This window comes from Nannospalax galili, unplaced genomic scaffold (assembly GCF_000622305.1).
Source record: "Nannospalax galili isolate Female #2095 unplaced genomic scaffold, S.galili_v1.0 scaffold1258, whole genome shotgun sequence".
Lineage (NCBI taxonomy): Eukaryota > Metazoa > Chordata > Mammalia > Rodentia > Spalacidae > Nannospalax > Nannospalax galili.
In genome coordinates this window covers 776,396-799,178 of record NW_008341370.1, presented here as the reverse complement: position 1 = coordinate 799,178, position 22,783 = coordinate 776,396, and the positions used below count along the sequence as shown (strand labels likewise).

At 46.9% G+C, this 22,783-nt stretch overlaps 1 protein-coding gene across 5 annotated transcripts in view; it reads right to left on the bottom strand.

Annotated features, from left to right (window-relative positions):
* Positions 1–9,746: 9,746 nt before the first annotated feature.
* Positions 9,747–22,783, bottom strand: part of Rps6ka1 (ribosomal protein S6 kinase A1) — a 42,780-nt gene continuing 29,743 nt past the window's right edge. For all 5 annotated transcript variants that reach the window (XM_008836822.3, XM_008836824.2, XM_017799074.2 and 2 more), the window contains exons 17-21: positions 14,549–14,710; positions 14,273–14,349; positions 14,077–14,194; positions 10,809–10,946; positions 9,747–10,471 (exon numbers count right to left, since the gene is read on the bottom strand). In XM_008836822.3, the coding sequence (XP_008835044.2) occupies positions 10,349–10,471; positions 10,809–10,946; positions 14,077–14,194; positions 14,273–14,349; positions 14,549–14,710 (618 nt within the window). In that variant the 3' untranslated portion in view covers positions 9,747–10,348. The remainder of the gene's footprint in view (positions 10,472–10,808; positions 10,947–14,076; positions 14,195–14,272; positions 14,350–14,548; positions 14,711–22,783) is intronic.

Below are 22,783 nucleotides of genomic sequence, written 5' to 3'. Positions count from 1 at the left end.
ATATATTTAAATTTCTTGTGGGAGGGTTTTGAGACAACGTCTCTCTGTAGTCCCAGCTGTCCTGGAACTGAGATTCACCTGCCTCTGCCTCCTGAAGTGTGGGAATTACCACCACACCTGGCTTCTAAATTTTTTAAATTGATAAATTGTTCTTCAACAAAACTTCCTTTCTTTAAGATGAGCCATAGATTGTATCAGATATACATGTCTGATAAAAGTCTTGCAATTAGTATATTCATGGAATTTTCTACAATCTGTCAGAGAAACAATACAATTAAAAAATGGGACCAAAGGCATTTTTTTATTTTTAAATTTTTTTGATTTATTTCCATTTTATATGTCTAACTGTTTTGTTTGCATGTATGCAAGCAAGTGTACCACAAGCATGCAATACCCACAGAGTCCAGAAGAGGGTATTGGATTCCCCCTGGAACTGGAGTTACAGATGGTTGTTAGCTGCCATGTGGGTGCTGAGAAACAAACCTTGCTCCTCTGCAAGAGCAGCTGGTGCTCCTAACTGCTGAGCCATCTCGCCAGACCTGTGACCAAAGGTTTGAACGGGCAAAAGAATCTATAGGAACAGTCAGTGAGTGCATGAGAGATTCTCACTCGCATTAGTCATTAGAGAAATGCAAATTAGACACACTAAGAGAAACCACTTCACACCCACTGGCATGACTGAAACAACTGATAGTATCACAGTTTGCAAGGGTCTGAAGCAGAAGTGCCCAACCTTTGACATTTCCACATGATACTGTCATCTACAAATGCTTTGAGCCATATTCATGGCTATCCTGGGATGCATGTGGCCTTTTGGTCACAAGTTGGGCACAACTGGAAGCAACTGGAATGTTCATACATTCCTGGTGGGAGGATAAAATCATAAATGCCCACACTTTGGAAAACAGCTTAGTATTATATATTAATATATATGTTTTATTTATTTGTGTTTATATGAGTGTTTTGCCTACATTGTATGTAAGTATACAATGTGCCTGCAAACCTGAGGAGGCCAGAAGAGGGTATTAGATCCCCTGGAACTGGAGTTATAGACAATTGTTAGTTGCCATGTGGGTGCTGAGAATTGAACACAGGTCCTCTGGAAGAGCAGCCAGTGCTCTTAACAGCTGAACCCCCTGTCCAGCACCTATAATTCAGTTTTGTTGGTTTTTTTTTTTGATTTATTATTTTTTATGTGTATGCGTGTATTGCCTGCGTGTAGGTAAGTGTGCCCGTGTGGTACAATGCCCGAGGAGGACAGAAGAGGCTGTCGGATCCCCTGGAACTGGAGTTACGGACAGTTGTTAGCTGCCATGTGGGTGCTGGGATTCGAACCTGGGTCTTCTGCAAGAACAACCAGTGTTCTTAACTACTGAGCCATCTCTCCAGCCCCTCAGGTTTATTTGTTGAGGAAGGGTCTTGCACTGTAATCCAGGTTGGCTCAAGCTCATGGCAATCCTCCTGCCTCAGTGTCTGCCATGCTAGGATTATAGACATGGGCTCCCATGCCTAGCTGCTAACATTGGTCTTTAGGTAGCCTTTTCAGAAATCATTTTTTCTTTTAAAACTACATTTATTCATTTTTTGGTGTGTGTGTGCATGGGTGTCCACATGCCATGGCGCATGGGTGACAGAAGACAAGTTGTGAGAATTGGTTCTTTCCTTTCATCATGTGGCTCCTGGGGATTGAACCAAGATTGTCAGACTTGGCACCCACTGAGCCATCTCACCAGCTCAGGAATCACTTTCTTAGGCAAAAGTTACTGACTTGGTCACACTTAGAGACAATAATCCTAAATAATCTTTTCCATTTTCATCAGACTCTCAAGACCACAGATCATTTTTACCTCATCAAAGACAGGAGAAAAAAAGACAGAAGGCAGACAGGGAGCCCCAGGTCCTTTACATAAACAGCTGTGGATTAGATTTTATCATCACTGAAGAGTAGGCGATCTATCTCTGTTCTGTTGTCTTGAGAAGGGTGTGAGTTTCACAGGCATATCAATTTGTCAGCTATCATCCAACTGTATGGTAAAACCCTATCCTGTGGAATGGAGAGATGGCTCAGCGGTTAGGAGCACTGATTGCTCTTGCAGAGGACCAGGGTTCGATTCCCAACACCCACATGGTGGCTACGAACCGTCTTTAACTCCAGTTCCAGGGGAATCCGAAGCCCTCTTCTGACCTCCGTGGCACTGCACGACACAGGTGCACTCACATATATGCAGGCAATACACTCATACACATTAAGTAAAATAAAAAAAATTTTAAAAACCCTATTCATTTTATTTATGTAAATTAAAACAACATAGTCAATATAAACATACATGTGCAGTTCCTTCATGGTTTGTCAGCCTGAGTCTGAATTTATGAACAGAATCCTCAGTCCCAGTTAACTCAAGCACCCTTAACTTGCAGGCAGCTCATCAGCACCCCCTGGAGGTGACCTGGTAGCTCAGTCCACTTTCCTAACAGAGCCCTTCTGTGTGACACATCACAGCAGATGTTTGGCGATCTAGTCCCATGAGCAGGATTTCTTCAGAACTGTATGACCTTAGTGGGCATAGTGGCACATGCCTGTGATCCCAGCACTCAAGAGACTGAGGCAGGTGGATTGTGTGAGTTTGAGGCCAGACTGACCTGTATAGCAGGTTCAAGACTATCCTGGGCTGTGTAGTATATCTCAAACTTTCTGAGAATATTTTTGTTTTCGCTTTTCTTTTTGAGACAGAGTCTTCCATTAGCCCCAGCTGGCCTGAAACTCACTCTGTAGCCCAGGCTGGCCTCAAACTTGTGACAATCTTCCTGCCTCAGTTTCATGAGTGCTGGGATTGCAGGGTGAGCCACCGCTTGCAATGGCAAAGTTTCCTAATATTTTAGAATAATCTGAGTACTGGTTAAAAAACCTGTACCCACTCCTTTCAGAAGAACCCATATACAGACCACTTTACACATCATTTCCACTTGCCTGACAGTCAATGGACCCCCAAGCAAAGATCCCTGAATCTACAGGGTTCTACAAGACATTTTTTGTTTGTTTTATTTTGGGGGGATAGAGTTTCATTTAGTACAGACTGACTTCAAACTAGCTATGTAGCCAAGGATAACCCTGAACTTCTGATCGTTCTTCCTCCACCTCCCAAGCAGGAGGATTATAACACACTCCAGCATGCCCAGATTATAAGGGTACCATTTTTTCTGTACCTGGTCTCTGCCAGAGCCCTGACTCTCATTAATTGTTTTTTCCTAGTACTACTGGGCATTGAACCACATGCTAGGTAAATGCTCTACTACTGAGCTATATATCCCTAGCCCTCTTTACTTTTTAAGTTTGAGACAGTCTCACTAAGTTGCCCAAGTTGGCTTTGAACTTGGATAGTCCTGCCTCAGGCTCCCAGATAGCTGGGATTACAGGCCTGAGCTACCAGAACTGGCTTTTAATTCTTTTTGAGGATGCTTTGCAGATGTAAGAGCTGCTTTTAGCGAGGTCAGGTACCTTACCTAAGAACATACAGCTAGGGGCTGGAAAGATGGCTCAGCCATCTAGTTAAGAGCACTAGCTGCTCTTGCAGAGGCCCCAGGTTCAATTCCCAGCACCCACATGGTGGCAGACAACTATCCATAACTCCAGTTCCAGGGGAACTGGACACCCTCTTCTGATCTCCTTGGGTATTCTATGACACGGGTACACTTACATACATGCAGGCAATACACTCATACATATAAAATAAAAATAACAAAACATTTAAGAAAAAAACATACAGCTAGTGATGGCTGGTGTGAGATCTCATTGCATTTGTGCCCCTAACCCAGCCCCCACTCATTCCTAGGGGCACAAATTGTGTATGTGAGGAACCATATACCTCCCCTCACACCCACTCACCCCCCTCAACCTCACCCCCCTCAACCTCACCCCCATCAGGTGCCCCCTAAAGCCTACATAGAGGGCCCAGTAATAAAAGCTCCAATTGCAACAGCAGGAGTGAGTAGAACTAAGCAAATCTAGTCCTGGGGAGAAGATCCCCCATGGATGAGTGACCCCAGGCCAATCCCAGATGCAGGCTTCATGCCACCATCAGACATGTCATCTGCCCCTTGCTTTCTCAACTCCGCCCATAGCCTGAGGGGCAGGTGTGCAACCACAGGAGAGAAGAGAAACAGGAAATTACTTATAAAATGAATGCTCAGATTGAGTCACACACATAACTCAGAAAGAGGTTCCAGACAGGAAGGAAAAGAGCAAAGGCCTTTTTAGAAGAGCTGCCTCTTCTCACTCGGGCAAGGATGTTCAGAGAAGCTGAGTTTTCTCCAGGCCCTGGGTATGGGTTTGCACCTCCTTAAAATGGTAAGGAAAGGAAGGGATTAGAGCCAGCGGGGCTGGAGTCTTGTCCTGAGAGGAAGGAGGGGTATCAGGGAATAGTGTGAAGAGCTTACTGTGTCAGGTTCCAAGCTATGTGCTCCTCATCAGCCATTTGATTTCACTGGCACTAAAAACTAGGCACTAGGATGAACACTCGCTGTGAAAATGGCAAGGCGGCTAAAGAGATGGCTCAGTGGCTGAGTGCTCACTGCTCTTGCAGAGGACCTGGGTTCAGTTCCCAGCACCCGTGTAAGTGCACCCGTGTCATGCAATGCCCTTGGAGGTCAGAAGAATGCATTGGATCCCCTGGAACTGGAATTACAGATGGTTGTTAGCTGCCATGTGGGTGCTGGGACTCGAACTTGGGTCTTCTGCAAGAGCACTCAGTGCTCTTAACCACTGAGCCATGTCTCCAGTCCTCCAAAATAAAATCTTTAAAAAGAAGTAAAGTCAACAAAGCCAGGACAGGCTAACTGTCCGTCTGTACCCAGCCACTCCCAGCAGGCCCGGCCACGCCCACCAGCTTCCTCCATCCTAGTTGCTGTTTGCTCACAATACCCTTTCCACTGACGCTCACAATGGCTCTGTTTGGGGTCAGAGGGCTAGCTCGGTAAAGCAAACACAAGGACCTAAGTTACAACTCCAGAACTCACCTAAAAAAGCCTGGTGTAGGGCTGGAGAGACGGCTCAGAGGTTAAGAACACTGACTGCTCTTGCAGAGGATTCGGGTTCAATTCCCAGCACCTACATGGAGGCTAACAACTGTCTGTAACACCTGTTCTAGGGGATCCATTGCCCTCCTTCTGACCTCCACAGGCACTGCACAACACAGGTGCACTTGCATACATGCAGGCAATACACTCATACACATAAAAAAAAAAAAGAAAATTAGATAACAAGGCTTCTAAGTTTGACAGTTGAGGACATGGAAGATCACAGGTTCCACTGATTCAGTGTCTGGATTGTGTCTATCCTGTTGGTTTCATAGATGAGCTGGCCAAGAGGGAATGGGAGGGGCCATTGCAGAGGACCTGGGATGGGCTGAAGCCCTCCCACCCACCTCCTTTCTTCCCTTGTCCCCAGCACAACCTTAGTACCACCCCCTTGCCTGTCCGTTGTGGCTACTTTCATAGATGGCATGGCAGTCAGTGAGGTTTCTCTCCTGTTACTGTTGAGTCATTCTTCCCTTGAGTGCCCCAGTTAGTGGGGACTCTCCCCACCTTCAAGAAATGAAGGGTAGCTACTCAGATGACCTCAGCTCAAAGTGGAGGAACTTTCCAGGCGTGTGGGGACAAGCTTGTGGTGTGGTAGATTCTCCATTGCTGTGGTATTTAAATGAAGACTGTGGGAGCTTTCTGTAGTAGGCTGAGGCTGGGTCTAGGCCTTTAAGGCTCTTCTAAGATTTTATGAGTCATTATAAGACAAAATTTAGCCTATAGATGAGGGTCAAATACAGGACACATAAGAACTTTGGGGTAAGATAAACTTAGGCTTGAAACCTGGTTCACTGGCACAGTATGGTGCATCTGAGATACTTGAACCCAGGAGTTCAGGGTCAGACTGGGCAATACAAAGGTCTGTCTGGGCAATAGTAAAGATTCCCCTTCTCAAAAACAAAACATGTGGGGCCAGCAAAATGGCTCAGCAAGTAAAGGTACTTGCTGCCAAGCCTGATGACCTGAGTTGGAGTCCTGGAACCCATATGGTAAGAGAGAACTTCCACAGTTGTCCTCTGACCTCCACATGTATACTATGGCATGCAGGCCCACATACATACACATACACAAAGAAACAAACAAAAAGTAAATAAAATTTATTTTATGAATCTTTTACCTGCATGTATCTAAGTGTAATGCCTGTGGAAGCCAGAAGAGGGTGTCAGATCCCCTGGCAGTGCTGGCGATGGAACCTAGGGCTTCATGCACCTAGCTGAGCACTCAACCAACTGAATCACATTCCAGCTCCTTGGGATTGCTTTCAGTACAATGTATGATGTGTACGAGTATGATGATGTTTATGCTCTGCCTGGTGTAAAATGGGGCTCAGTAAATCATGCTTGTGGCAGCTCTTCAACAAATGGCCAGGTCATGGATTGGCAGATAATTTGCTGACCTTTTATTACCCAGCTGAAGGAAAGAATTAAATCCATGTGTTAACCAAGGGCCTGAATGTCTGGATATGTAACATGACCAGGAAGCCAGCTCTGAGGGTAACGATCTCTGAGATAATCATAGAAACCATGGCACACAAACAAGTGGGTAAAATCAAGAAATGCTCAGGGATTCTTAGGGTCGGAGGAATGGCTCAGGGGTTAGGAGTGCTTTCTGACCTTGCAGAGGACCTGGTTCAGTTCCCAGCACCCACAATGGGTGGTTCACAACTGCCTGTAACTCCAGTTCCAGAGAATCTGACACCCTTTTAGGACCTCCTTGGGTCCCTGCACACATATGGTGCACATAAACTCACACAGACACACATATACATACATATTAAAACAGGAAGAAATGCTAAGGGATCCTGGTATACAGGCCAACAACTGAGACTGAGTCTCTGACCCAAATGGAACATGCCAGAGAGTTGTGGGAACAGGAATGGACAAGTTGTCATTAGCCTTCTGAGTGTGCAGCCCAGGTGATGGAAAACTTGCTATTTTCCAAGACATCCGAAGGAAACTCCTCAAATTTCCCAGCTTGTTTTCCACATTTGCCAGCCAGGAATCAGAACTTTCTAACAGTCATGTCCTCTAATTGATATCTGACCCCGGTAGTATAAGAACTCTGTGACAACACGGCTGGCTGAGGTGAAGGGAGGGAGCCAGAGGGATCTGTGCAATGTGGAAGTAGGCCTTGGGCATTCTCAGAAGCTGGGATTAAGGACGTGTACCACCAGGCCTGGGCCCCTTCCTCCATTTTTAATGCTGTGTATCCCTGGGCTCAGCATGGGCTCTCCTTTCTTCTCTATTCTATCTGTAGATCAGCACTTCTCAAAATTCAATCTGCACACAAACCACTTAGCATTATTAAAATGTGAATTCCCTCTAATCCTGCCTGTAGATGGGCCTGAGAGTCTGCATTTCAGTCAGGCTCCCAGGTGGCAATGCTGCTGGTCCATGGACCGCATTTGAGAGACCCAGTCTCCCCAGTTTACAAACCTTCAAGCTAATGACTGGTGCTTATATTTAGTTTGGACCCTTCTCCAGACTTCAACTTCTCCTTCTCTTCCTTTATTTTTGAGTGTCTCAGATAGCCTCAAACTCAATAATGTAACCTGAGGCTAGCCTTAATTTACTTCTCAAATGCTGGGATGACAGGCTTAGGTCACTACACCATGCTCAGAATTCCAGCCTCTAAAGGACCACATGCATGTCTGGTACCTGCAGAGGTCAGAAGAGGGTGCCAGTCTCCTGGTTGTGAGCCGCCATGTGGGTCTGCTGTAAAAACAGCTAGTGCTCTTTACCACGGAGCCATCTCTCCAGCCCCTCTAATGATAATTCCAAGTTGATATTTCTGTTTGGATATTTAAAAGGTACCTCTCACAGAGCTCCAAACACTTTCCTTAAACTTGGTCCTTCCTAAATCCACCCCAAACCTAGAAATCCATTTTCTGAGAGAGCCTCATGTAGCCCAGGCTGACTTTGAACTCACTGTGTAGCTGAGGATAGGTTGATCCTAGGCTACATCAGACTCTGCCTAAAGCCCAAATCAAACCAAATAATGAAGACCTTGATCTTCCTGCCTTCACCTTTTCAAATGCTGGGATTACAGGCCTGTGCCACCACACCCAGCTTAGAAAATATCCTTTTGTTTTTCTTAATTAGTATTGTGTATATGACGTATGCATGTGATTATGGGTGTACACACCACAGCATGCCTATGGAGGTCAGAGGACAACCTGCAAGAGTTGGCACTCTTTTTCCACAATGGGTTCTGCAATCTATCTTGGGTTGTGAGGCTTGCATGGCTGTACCCCCTAAATGTAAAAAAAAAAGTTATTTATGCTAGGCATGGTTGTGCATACCTTTAATCTCAGCACTTGGGAGGTAGATCCAGGTAGACTCCCTGAGATGGGGGGTCAGCCTAGTCTACACTGAGTTTCAGGCAAGCTGGGGCTACAGGGAGAGCCTGTCTCAAGAAAAAAAAAATCATTCTTATGTACAGGAGAGTTTTCCCTACACACACACACACACACACACACACACACATATGTGTGTGCCCATGTGAGCAATGCTTGTGGAGGCCAGAAGAGGGCAACTGATCTGGAAATGGAATTCCAGATGGTTGTTACCTGCTATGTGGCTGTGGGGAACCAAACCTGGGTCCTCTGCAAGAGGAGCCAGTGCTCTTAACTGCTGAGCATCTCTCCAGTCTAGTCCTTAGATTTCTATGAAGAGCTTTCATTCTCACTTAGAATTAAACCTTAATGTTCAATTCTGGCCTACAAAGCTCCGCTTCCTTTCCAGCCTCATCGTGTGCAAACTCCTGGTTCTGTGCTTGTACAGCAAGCACTTTACCAACTGAGCCGTTTCCCCATCCCCATCCTCTCAGCAACCTGTGTCTCAGAGTCTGCCAACTCTACCTCCTATTTTGACTGGCCCCTTCTTACCTTTCAGACCTCAGCTTCTGGGTCACTATCCAGAGAGACCTTCCCTGAACCAATCTCTTACCCCACCTTAACTCTCTGAAGGTCTTATTTCCATTTCCCCTACCAGAGGTAAGTTCCATGACCTCACTTTCTGCCTAGCTTACCAGTGTCTAGAAAGCATTTATTGTATGAGAAAAATGTCATTCCCCTCTCTGAGCCTGTTTTTCCACTCATAAAATGGAGATAACAGCAGAACATCCACTTGACAGGGTGGTTAAGATCAGGTGCTAGGGGTAAAGTGATAGGGCACTTGCCTAGTATATGTGAGGCCCTGAGTTTGATTCTTAGCATCATAAAGTGGGACAGAAGGAAGAAGGAAGGACAGTGGCAGAGCGCTTGCCTAGCATGCATAAGAAAGTTCCTGGGTTTGAGTCTCAGCACCACAAAAAGGAAGGGAAGACACATACATTAGGGCCAGCCATGGTGCTGTCACTTGTCACTGGTGGCTACCTAATACCATTACTGTTATCCACATAATGGAATCCCCTGGTAGGAATAAGGGAAGGACCCGAGGGATTCTCACCTGCCCCTTAGCTCTAAGCAAGTAGGCTAACTGGTCCTGGTCCATTTCCTGTCACTGCCAAAGTCCTCAACAAGGATCAATGGAAGACCACGTGCTTCGGCTGGATTAAGTTTATTAGAAAGGCCGTGGACAGATGAACCCTGAGTTACCAGCTGAGGAGGAAATGAAAAAAGCCCTCGACTCTCATGGCCCACCCCACTGGCCTCGTGTGAATTCTGGGGGCAGTGGGGGGGGGGGGATGTGGATGCTGGTGCCTGGAGTAAAGAGCCAGCAGAGTGGGGTCCTTGGCTCTAGCAGAAAGTGGTTCTAGAACCCCAGCAGAACAGAATGGAAAAGGAGCTGGCTGGAGACTGAGTTCTGCTGAACAGCCAGTGGCTCTGAGAGGCAAAGCTCGGCTGCTTGGAGGTGTGTGCAGATGGCTCCAGATGGCCAACTGAGTGGTGCCCAGGGCAGGGCTCCAAAACTGATCAAGGGAGTCTTAGCCACACACAGCCTCAGTGTGACTCAGTGCCCCTCCTGGGACAGCAATGGCTAATTTTGTGCCCAGAAAGGTACATGGATCTTGTAAAAAATCCATGGTAGTTGATGCCATCTTTTTTTGTTTTTTTTCCTTAAAAATAGTTTGTACAGTGAATGGACTTCACCCAAAAGAGCCTGAGCCTGGAAGAGTCCATCCTGGGGAAGAAGGCACTTCACACCCTCACTGGGGTGATCTGGGCTGGCTGCTTCCCAGGTCCCTTGGGACTCCACGTCACTTAGTTCTGTGACTCAGGCCTGCTCCCTCTGGGAACGATGTGCTTCCATGGAGCTGTCTGTGCTGGGGTTCACAGGGTGGTGGATGGCAGCTTCCTCACCCGCCGCTGGGCCAGGATAGACGATTCAATCGGCTTTAGCTGGGGGGTGGGCTTGGAGCTGTTGAGTGCAGAGTATGTGGCTGCCATGGCTCCCTAAGAGAGAAGATGGAAGGTCAGCTGACGAAAGTGCAGCGGGGATGGACAGACCATGTACCCCAGGGTCTGGCCCACCCTGAATCCCACAGCCCACGCCACCCACTGTTTTCAGCCTTGGTGGTCTGTCATGGTCACTGGTTCTCCTTGGGGTACAAGAACACAGTGACAGCACTGCTTATCAGTCTGGGGTGCCCTGAGCGCAGGGCTATGTGTTCTGCTGTATCTCCTGGTTTTGGGCACAGACATGGAGTTACTTGGCTCTGCCACTTCAAGCCTCTGGTCTGAGCCCTACCCCATTCCCCGGATGCTTAACAGCCCCAGTGGCCATGTTTACCTTTACAAGCTGCAGGTCTTGGTGGGACAACTGACTCAGGGGGAGCTTGTCTTTCTGGGTGATCCATGGGTGCTGCAGGACCTGCTTGGCTGTAAGGCGCCGGTGGGGATCCACGTGTAACATCTTGGACACGAGATCCTGGGGACATAGTGGATAAGGAGGTGAATCCATTCTTCACACAGCCAAAGCCTCCCTAAACACAACCCAGGCATCCCCTTCCATGTGTGATGCTCCAGAAACTTCTGGGGACATCCTTCCCTTTCTTTTTCTTTCAGGAAGTCAAGTGGGAAGGTGGGAATTGCCTAAAGATTAAGGGTCAGGCAGACCCAGGTTTAACTTTGATTCTTCCTGGGCTGGGGATATGGCTCAATGGTTGAAAGCTTGCTTAGCATGCACAAGGCCCTGGGATCCAAGTCCAGCACTACAAATAGCAAAAACAAAACAAAACGAAAAAGAAAACCATGAAAAAACAAACATGCCAGGTGTGTAATCCCAGCACTTAGGAGGCAGAGGCAGGAGGATATCTGTGAGATGTCAAGTTTCAGGCCAGCTGGGGATATAGGAAGACCCTGTCTCAAACAAACAAACAAACAAGCAAGCAAACAACAGAACATCCTTGGCTACATAGGGCTGGAAGGCCAGTACAGGCTATGAGACCCTGCCTGAAAAAAAAAACAAACCAAATAAAACCAGACAAACAGGGCTGGAGAGATGGCTCAGCAGTTAAGAGTGCTTACTTTTCTTGCAGAGGACCCAACTTTAGTCCCCAGCAGTCACGCTGGGTGGCTCACAACAACCTGTAACTCCAGCTTCAGGGAATCCGATGCCTTCTTGCCTCTGAGGCACCTGCACTTATGTACATATACCCACACAGACAACATATGCACACATATAATTGGTGCCTCAACTTTCACCAGAGAAGCTTCTTCTTGCAGTAGATGGAGATTAACACAGACCCACAATTGGTCAAAGTACAAAGAATAAGAGACTGTGAGTGCTTGGCCCTAAGTGGGATATCTACACCACAATCTCTCTTCCTAAGGCTTAGGGATCATTGTTGAAGAGGGGGTGGAAAGATTGTAAGAGCCAGAGGTGGTGGATGTGAATACAAGGAAACGATGTTGCTTGAACACAACAGGGCAGTTACACACAGGAGCCCACAGCACTTGTGACAGTGTGCACAAGACCTGGTTAAGTTCAAGAGACAAAATCCCAGCATGGATGGGGGAGGTAGGCAAGATGTCCCAAGCTTATCTGAAGAATTCTTAGCAACTGATAACATCTGGGAGAGGTAGAGTCAGTTTTCTTTACAGGTGTGATGCTAGGTGGGTTGACTAGACCCAATGGATGCACCCACTCCCAAGAACATTTGGAGAACACAAATAAGATGTTAAAAAAAAAAAAAAAAGGCCTAGCCGGGTGTGGTGGTGCACCCCTTTAATCCCAGCACTCAGAAGGCAGAGGCAGACGGATCTCTGTGAGTTCAAGGCCAGCCTGGTCTACACAGTGAGTTCCAGGACAGCTGGGGCTACAAGGAGACCCTGCCTCAAAAAAAAGCCTTAAGAAACATAATAGAGGATGTGAAGTTGGGAGGGGCGGTATAGAGAGGTGAGGGTGGAGATGGGGGAGGGGTCAGAATATGGAACTCTCAAAGAATCAATAAAAATTTTATTTTGTTTTTGAGACAGGGTCTCCCTACAGTCCCAGCTGGCCTGGAACTTGTTATGTAGACCTGGCTGGCCTTAATCTCACAGAGGTCCACCTGCCTCTGCCTGCCAAGTGCTTGGATTAAAGGCATGCAACAGCCCACAATATATTTTAAAAAATAAAAGTAGGGGCTGGAGAGATGGCTCGGTGGTTAACAGCACAAGCTGTTCTTCCAGAGGACCTGGGTTTGATTCCCAGCACCCGCATGATGGCTAACAACCATCTGTTATTCTAGTTCCAAGGGATCTTCTGCCCTCTTCTGGCCTCCACAGGCATTGCATGCACAATTGCACTTACAGACATGCAGGCAAAACACTCATACACATGAAATAAAAAGAAATAAGGGGCTGGAGAGATGGCTCAGTGGTTAAGAGCACTAGCTGCTCTTGCAGAGGACCCGGGTTCGAGTCCTAGAACCCACATGGCAGCTAACAACCATCTGTAACTCCAGTTCCAGGGGGTCCGATGCCGTCTTCTGACCTCTGCAGGCATTGCACTTACGCACATGCAGGCAATACATTCATATACATAAAATAATAGTAATTAAAAAAACATAAAAATAAACCCACTCCCTGGTGCCACTTGTGGGGGGCCCAAGTCCTTCTGATCGAGCCCCCCCACAAAAATAAAAAAAAAAATAAAAATAAACGTAAGCTGAGCATGGTGGTGCACAGAGGCAAGTGGATCTCTGTGAGAATAAGGCCAGCCTGGTCTACATAGCAAGTTCCAGGCCAGCTGAGGGCTGTCTCAAAAAACAAAACAAAACAAAACAAAACCAAAAAAACAAAATAGAAAATCACCTAAAGCACCCGGGCATGGTGGCACTTTCCTTTAATCCCAGCACTCCAGACACAGAGGTTAAGTGGAGCTCTGTTAGTTTGAGTCCAGCCTGGCCTACATAGATAGTTACAGGCCAGTCAGAACTACATAGTGAGATCCTGTCTCAACACAACAAAAACACCTCAAAAAGAAACAATATACAAACAGACACCCCAAACTTGACTCTTCCAACTTGTGTGTCCTGGACAAGTTACTTCAACTCTCTGAGCCTTGATTTTTCTTCTGAGAAGTAGAGATAACAACGCTTGCCTCATAGGCTGGCATGAGGTGGAGCTGTTCAGGAAGGGCTCAACCCTGAGCTAGGCACAGAGGCTTTCAGTAACTGGAAACTTACTAGTATCAAAAGTTCAACGGCAGTCACCTTCAAGAAGGGTTTCCACATGGCACACACAGTTTTTTTGTGCTTCCATGGCCTGTACCCAGGGCTGTAGCCTCACCTCCATGTGCAGGCCTGTATTTCCCACACAAAGTTTCCACAAGGAAACTGCAACTAGGCAGCCCTCTGTGTTCCATAAGGCCCAGAACATAGAAGGGCCAGTGAATGATCAATCACTAAGTTACCCAAACAAACAGGTGGAGGGGTCTCTGTTTGGAATCTTCTACTTAGGGAAATACTGTGGAATATTCTACTTAGGAGAAAGAGGCTGCAGGAAACTTGCCCTTGAACTGCTGAAAAGCCTTAAGTAAGAGCCTGCCTCCCTCCTCTGGGCCTCAGGCTCACCTTGGCTGTCTCTGAAACCGTGTTCCAGTTCCCCCCACTGAGGGTAAACTTCCCACTGCCGATCCGGCTGAGGATCTCCTCTGGAGTGTCACTGGGCCCATTGGCAAATGGAGTGTATCTAGAGAAAAGCCCACAGAAGCTGAGTTCAGTCTCTCCTGTCAGACACTAAGGACAGAGGACAGGGCTGTGCACTCACCCTGCCAGCATGGTGTAAAGGAGAACGCCCAGGCTCCAGATGTCACAGCCTTCATCATAGCCCTGGCGCTTCAGCACCTGGCGGGAGGTGGGGGAAGGCGGTCAGGCTGAGGGGCAGTAGGAAGTGGGAACATATGTCGCCAAAAGGGTAGATAAGAATCCCAGCCATGGGTTACAGGTCTTCCCACAGCACCTGGGTCAACGTTAGGAACACACAGTTATAGACAGTGTGGGACTCCCAAGAGTGGGCACAAGGCCTTCTGTTGTCCCGACTTACCTCAGGCGCCACAAAGTTGGCCGTGTAGCAAGGTGTCATGAGGAGCCCGTTCTCAGCCCGCAGCTGCTTGGCAAAGCCAAAGTCACAGATGCGCAGGCACTCAGGGTTCCCAGACTCATCCACGTACAGGATGTTACTGGGCTTCAGGTCCCTGTGAACAACCTAGGGGCAGAAGGCTGGGGTCAGTCTATGATGAACGGGGCTACTAGTGGACCAAGGCAACTGTAGGGGCTAAGAAAAATCACAGACAGAGAGAGGGAAAGACCCAGAACCTGAGAGGAGGGGAAAGTGCTGAAATGGGGGCCCTAGAACCGTGAATCGCCTTCTTGAAATCTCTGTGTTGTCTGTGTAGCTCTGACTAAACTCTCCCTCCGATCTCCCTGTCGCTCTTCAGGGCAACCCCATCCTTCCTGTTGTACGGTCCTTTCCCTTTTCTTTTTACTTTCTTGCATACTCCTCAAATTCTACCCACAAACTCTGCTGGCTCTCCAGTAAAACACACCCAGAGTCCCACCACTCTCAGCTCCTCTCCCAAAAGGGCTGCCATCCCCACTGTCATCACCTGCCCCTGGGTTCCTCTATCACTAGAGTGAGCCCGTTAAACATAAATCAGGGGTCAGTGAGATGGCTCAGTGGAGAAAGGTGCTTGCAACCAAGCCTGATTACCTGAGTTTGATCAACAGAACCTACATGGTGGAAGGAGGAAACCCACTTCAGCAAGCTGTACTCTGACTTCCATACCATGGCATACACGTGTGTGCACAGGTATGCACAAACACATACACATAAACAATAAAATAAATAAACATGTAAGTTAAAGGACTGGAGAGACAGTTCAGCAGTTAAGAACACTTGCTGCTTTTACAGAGGACCAGGCTTCAGTTCCCAGTACCTACATGGGGGCTCACAATTGTCTCTAGCTCAAGCTCCAGGGGATCTGATGCCTTCTTCTGGCCTCCTCAGGTACCAGGCATGCAGATGGTATATACACACATACATGCAGGCACTTGCATACACACAATAAAATAAAAATAAATTAATCTGCTGGGCGTGGTGGTGCACACCTTTAATCCCAGAACTTCGGATTTGTGAGTTCAAGACCAGCCTGGTCTACACAGCGAGTTCCAGGCCAGCTGGGGCTACAGGGAGATCCTGTCTCAAAAAGACTCATTTAAAAAAAAAATCTTTTAAAAAAGTAAATTTAGGCCGGGTGTGGTGGTGTACACCTTTAATCCCAGCACTTGGGAGGCAGAGGCAGGCAGATCTCTGTGAGTTCAAGGCCAGCCTGGCCTATATAACGAGTTCCAGGACAGCTGGGGCTACAGGGAGACCCTGTCTCAAAAAGACAAAAATAAAATAAAATAAAATAAAATAAAGTAAATTTAGCTGGGCATGGTAGCATGTGGCTTTAATCCCAGCACCCAGGAGGCAGAGAGGCCAGTGGAGCTCTGTGAGATCAAGGTCAGCCTGATTGACATAGTGAATTTCAGGCCATCTGGGGCTATAGCGAGACCCTGTCTCACAAAAAAAGGAAGGTCTGGTGATGTAGCTCAGTGGTAGAGCACCTGCCTAGCATGTGCAAGGCCCTAAGCTCAATGCCCAGGACTGAAAAGACAAAGAAACAAACAAACAAGGAAAGTCCTAAGAGCTCCTGGGCCCACCTGTGCATTCTCTCCCCTGCCCCTCATCCATGGCTCTAAGAGCTCTGACCCAGTCCCCTCCCTTGCTGACTCTGTTTCAGCTACATTGGCCTCTTTGTTTTTCCTTCAACGTGCAAAACACACACTTGCCTCAGGACTTTGCACTGACAGTTCCCTCTTTCTAGAACATTCTTCCAGTATATACCTACCTGGATTATTCTTGCTTCTCTAAAGTCTCAGCCCAAATGTCACCTCATCACTGAGGCCTAGCCAGACCATCCCAAAGCAGGTAAGAGCCACTTTTCAGCAGCTGCAGACACTGCAGGCTCCTTACACTTTTTTTTTTTCTTAAAGGTGCTGGGACTGAACCTAGGGCTGTAAGCATGCTAAGCAAGTGTTTGAACACTGAGCTGCACCGCCAGCCCAGCCTACTGCTTTACTTATTGACTTTTTTGAGACAGAGCCTTATGTATTCCAGGTTGATCTCAAACTCTCTATGTAGTAGAGGATGACTTTGAACTTCTGATCTTTTTACATTTACCTTGGGAGTGCTGGGTCCACAGGTAGGCACCACCACACCCGGTTTAATGCAGGAACCCAGGGCCTCATGCATGCTATGCCAACACTCTACCAACTGAGTCACAACCCCAGTTTCTATTTACTTTTGTTTGGTTTTTTGAGACACAGTCTCCCTATAGCCCTAGCTGGCCTGGAACTTGCTATGTAGACCAGGCTGGTCCTGATCTCAGAGATCTAATTGCCTCTGCCTCTCAAGTGCTGGGATTAAAGGCATGCACCACCACAAATGGCCTGTTTACTTATTTTTCCCTCTGTTTTGAGAAATATTCTTGTGTGCCCAAGGTGGCCTCAGACTCAATGTATAGCTGAGGATGACCTTGAAATCCTGAATTCTCCTGCCTTCACCTCCTAAGTGTGGCACACCACCATGCCCAGTACTGTTTTGTTTTTATCTATAGCATTTACCACCATTTGGTATAGGCATTTGTTTCCTGAATCAGCTCACTGGAATATAAGCTCCACAACTGTTTTACTTACTACTGTATCCCAGGACTCAGAATAGCTCCTGGCACACAGCAGGAACTCTGAATGTTTGTTGAATGAATGGATGAACATCTGCTACCGAGGCTATCAGCCAAGGCCTCTCCTCGATCCCATCTGCTCACCTGTAACCTTCCTTTGTGCTTCCCTTCTCCCCTGTATGGTCCTGTTCACACTGATTCTTTAGCATTCACCTAATTACAATTTTCAAATATCTATATCCCTCATCGTGTTCTCGCCCCTGATCCCACGACCTAATGCAACTCTCCAGGCAACGTCAAAAACCTTCCATGGCTCCCTAGTACCTACAGACAAAACACAAAGTCCAGAGTCCAGCACAGACAGCTCAGCCATGTGCTCTGGCCTCATCGCATGCTGAATTCCCCCAGGTACCTTGAGCTCAGGCTCCTTTGGTGATAACAGAAACCACACATAGCAGTATAGTATCTATTCATCTGCAGTGCCCAGCCTAGTCCCAGTACAGAGAGTGCTGGTGAGCTTTGTGTGAAGGAAAGAACCACATCTCCAGAACACCAGATACCTTATGGGTGACATTAGCTATCTCCAAAACTGGCTGGGTTTTTGTTGTTGTTGTTGTTTTATTTAATTAATTAATTTCTTCATTCTGAGACTGGGTCTCCTTGTAGCCCCCGCTGGCTTGGAACTTGCTATGTAGACCAGGCTGGCCTCGATCTCACAGAGATCGAGGAGACCCTGATTCTGCCTCCCGAGTACTGGGATTAACTACCATACCCGGCTAGACTGGCTTTATCACACTGGTTTTTGGTCTTTTTGAGACAGGGTCTCCCTGTAGCCCCAGCTGTCCTGGAACTCACTATGTAGACCAGGCTGGCCTTGAACTCACAGAGATCTGCCCACCTCTGCCTCCTGAGTGCTCTGATTAAAGGCGTGCGCCACCACACTCAGCCACACTGGTTCTTTTCTGGACCCAGCTGAACCCCAAGGCACTCCACAGTAGATGAGTGCTAGGCAGAGAAGAGGAAAGAGCACACAGAAGGTTGGCCCAGGCCACTCTAGGAACCACCAAAGTCCTTGACATATCCCCTGGGCTTTCTCCTTCTAACAATCTTTTGGCTCAGAGTACAAGCCCAGGCCCTCAGGAACACCCAATCGTGCTCAGCAGTACAGGTGATATTCCTAGTGTAAAGTCCTTTCAGAGGGTTGGGGAGGGGCTCAGTGGGACTTTAAAGTGCCTGTTGTGCAAACAAGAAGACCTGAGTCAGCACCCACATAAAAACCAGGTGTAAACCAGGCTTGGTGGCGCACACCTTTAATCCCAGCACCTGGGAAGCAGAGGCAGGTGGATCTCTATGAGTATAGGCCAGCCTGGTCTACATAGTGAGTTCCAGTCCAGTTGGGGCTACAGGGAGACCTGTCTCAAAAAGACTGGGAAAAAAGAAAGAAAGAAAAAAAAAAAGGTGTGGGTGGGGTAGAGACAGGTGGACCCCTTCAGAGCCAGTCAGTCTAGCCAACCAGTGAGCTCCAAGTTCAGTGAGAGACCCTGACTCAAAAAAAACAAGGTGGAGATCAATCCAGGAATACACGTCTGGCCAACATCAACCTCTGGCCTCCACATGAATGTACACATTTGTGCATATGTGCCCACATTCACATGATTCCCTCTCTCTCTCTCTCTCTCTCTCTCACACACACACACACAAGTAAGTCATTCTGGGGTTCAGGATGTAGCTCAGTTCATACAGAGCTTTCTTAGTTTGCCCATGGCTCTACATTCAATCCCTATCACCATATTAACCAGGTGTGGTGACAACATACACTTGTAAGTCTAGCATTAGTGAGGTAAGAGGCAGGAGAATCACAAGTTCAAGGTCATCACTCAACTATACAGCAAGTTAGAGGCCAGCCTGGGACATATATATATATCCCAGAAATGAAAAATGACAAGCCAGGCATGGTGATGCATACTTCCCAGCTCTTGGGAGGAAGAGGCAGGTAGATCTCTGTGACCAGCCTGATCTACATAATGAGTTTCAGGCCAGCTGGAGCTACAGGGAGACCCTATCTCAAAAAGAAAGAAAGAAAGAAAAAAAAAAAGACAGGAAACTGAACTGCACCATGGCTAGTAACAGAGGAATAGGGATGGGGGTAGGGTGTCGACACACAGTTTGGAAATGCTCCTCAGGTGTTCTCAGGTATGTGCAGTCTCATATCACACACACAGAAAGTCAATGCAGACTCAAGGTGTGAGAGAAGCCAGACTGAGTGCGAAACATGACGGCCAGTCTGAAGGGGGCAAGAGCTCCCGGGTTCCAGCTGCAGACAGTAGCAGTTCAGGCCCAGTGTTTTCAAAAGCAGCCAACCTCACCACTCCTTCCCAAAATCAAACTCAAAACAAAAAAGCCACCCTACATCTTGCAGGCTAAATGCAGCCATAGATAGAATCAACAGTCTGTGACCTGCAGCCAAGTTGCAGTATCAGTCTTGGGAGAGAGGCCAGCAGCCTGGGGTAAGCCCAGCTTCACCTCCCATGACACTGGCTTCACCCTCCACAGTGGTGAGGTCGGCCCCAGCCTTCAGCTTTCTCACCTGTCAGATGGGGTCCACGGGTGTGCTTAGGGTCCAGGGTTGTAGGGAAGGCCAGGAATATTCAGCTCAGGACTTGGAAAAATGGTAGCTGTTAGTTGCAGTAACCTTAGAACAACCAGGGGTGGAATCCCAGCTTTGAGGAGAACAAACAAGAGAACTGCTAGGGCTTACTGGCTTCCAGTCTAGCTAAGAAAACACAAGCCCCAGGTTCGGGGAGAGACCCTGTACCAAAGAAATAGGTGGAAAGTGATAGGGGGACACCCAAGGCGTCCTTCCACATTCACACAGGGGTATGCACCCATGCACACACACTGCACATACTCTTACATAGACGCATAAATAAATCTTAAAAATGTTTTTTTAAATTAAAAGAAAAAGAACCATGGGCTGGAGAGATGGCTCAGTGGTTAAGAACACTGGTTGTTCTTGCAGAAGACCCAGGTTCAAATCCCAGCACCCACATGGCAGCTAACAACTGTCCATAACTCCAGTCCCAGGGGATCCAACAACCTCTTCTGACCTCCGTGGGCATTGCATGACACAGGTGCACTTACCTACATGCAGGCAATACACACATGCACATAAAATAAAAATAAATTTTTTTTTTAAAAAAGAAAAAGAATCACAGAATAATATAAAAGGGACAGATAATCCAACTTATTTATTTGAAACAGGGTCTCACTAAATAGCCCTGGCTGGCCTGGAACTCACAGAGATCTGCCTGCCTCTGCCTACCAAGTTCTGGGATAAAAGATGTGTGCCCGTGTCTGGTAAGATTTATTTTTACTTATGTGTAAGTATGTTTGTATGAATGTATACCCATGTGTATATGTGCCTTCAGAGGCCAGAAGAGGGCAGGGTATGAAGAACTAAAATCAAGTCCTCTGGAGAAGCAGCAAGGGCTCGTGACTGATGAACCCTCTCTCCAGCCCAAATAACCCAATTTAAAAAAATTGGGAAGTGTGTTGGAGAGATGGTTCAGTGGTTAGGAGCACTGGATGTTCTTGCAAAGGACCAGGGTTTAGTTCTCAGTACCCACATGATGGCTAACAACCATACATAGCTCCAGTTCCAGGTGATCTGATCTCTTCTTCTGGCCTCTGTAAGGATTGCACACATGGGTGCTCTTACAAAGGACCCAGGTTTGGTTCCAAGCACCCACATGGGTGTGCATACATACATACAGGCAAAACACTCACACATATAAATAACTCCAGTTCCAGGGGATCTAACAGCCTCTTCTGTCCTCCATGGGCACTGTACAACCCGGGTGCACTTACCTGCATGCAGGCAATACCCTCATAGACATAATATAAAATTAAAAAAAAAAAATTTAGCTGGGTGCGGTGGCGCACGCCTTTAATCCCAGCACTTGGGAGGCAGAGGCAGGCGGATCTCTGTGAGTTCAAGGCCAGCCCGGTCTACATAGTGAGTTCCAGGATAGCTGGGGCTACAGGGAGACCCTGTCTCAAAAAGACATAAAATAAATAAATAAAATAAAAACAGACAAAACTTAAAAATAAAAATTAAAAATCCATGGTTTTTGTTTGTTTGTTTGCTAGGATTAAAGGCACACACCACTAAAATGGACAGAAGACTTGAACAGGGATTTCCTAAGAGGCATTTCTTAAGTGAGGAAGTACTTAACTTCACTAGTCATTAGGGAATTCAAATTAAACCCACAAAGAGATGCTGTTCCATACCTCACCAGAACAGGCTACAATCTAAAAGATGGAAATTGCCAAGTGTTGGCAAGCACCAGGACTTCCTCACACATCAATTAGGGTATAAACTGTAACCAAATGGTTGGCAATACATACTTGGGATGAACATTGGTATGCACTATGACCCGACAATTCTACTACATAATGTATAACCAGCATTAAAATGTACACACACTCTCTCAAGGGCTGGAGAGATGGCTCAGTGGTTAAGAGCACTGGCTGCTCTTGCAATGGACCCAGGTCTGGTTCTCAGCACCCACATGGTTGCTAATAACCATACATAACATAACTCCAGCTCCAATGGAATCTAACGCTGCCTTCTGACCTCCTTGGGCATTACACGACATGAGTGCACTTACATACATGCAAGCAATACACTCATACACCTAAAATAAAAAAATAATAGGCCTGGCATGATGGTACACAACTTTGATCCCAGCACTCAGGAGGCAGAGGAAGTCAGATCCCTGTGAGTTCAAGGCCAGCGTGGTCTACCTGTGAGTTCCAGGTCAGTTTGGGCTACAGGGAGACCCTGTCTCAGAAAGACCAAAAAGAAAAAGGAAAGAAAAAGAAAATTTAAAAACGTACACACACTCACCAAAACACAAGCACTAGCCTGTCGTAGCAACATTATTTAAAACAGTAAATGGCTAACAACAACCCAGTATCTATTAGTGGAGAGAATAATTCAGTCAAGGTCTATTTATGCAGAATTCTACCCAGCAATAAGGATGAATGAACTGTGAGCCCACGACAATGTGAATGAATCCCAAAGACAATGTTAAGTGACAGAAGCCAGAGATAAAGGGAAATGCTGTCAAAGATGAGTTTATGCCGGTGTGGTGGCACAAGCCTGGAATCCCAGCACTCAGGAGTTTAAAGGAGGAGGACTGTGAATTCTAGGTCAGCCTGGCTACACAGCAAGACTCCTCTCTCAAAATAGACAAAAAACCAAAACAACAACAAAAAGAACAAGAAAGAAAAGAAGTTAGCTAGCTCAGGGTGTTTATTCTGACAGGGAGATTTGGGTGGGGAGCTGGAAATGCCTTGTTTACTGATGTCAAAGCTGGCAGAAGGTGTATTCACTTCTTGAAAATGTACTGACATCATGACTTGTGCACTTCATGGTGTTTAGGTGATACTTCAATAAAAACATGTTATTAAACAAACAGGTGTCTAGTCACCCCTCCCTTCCTCTCAGCTTGTTGGATTCCCAGCTTAAAGACCAGGGCTATGGCTCCTAC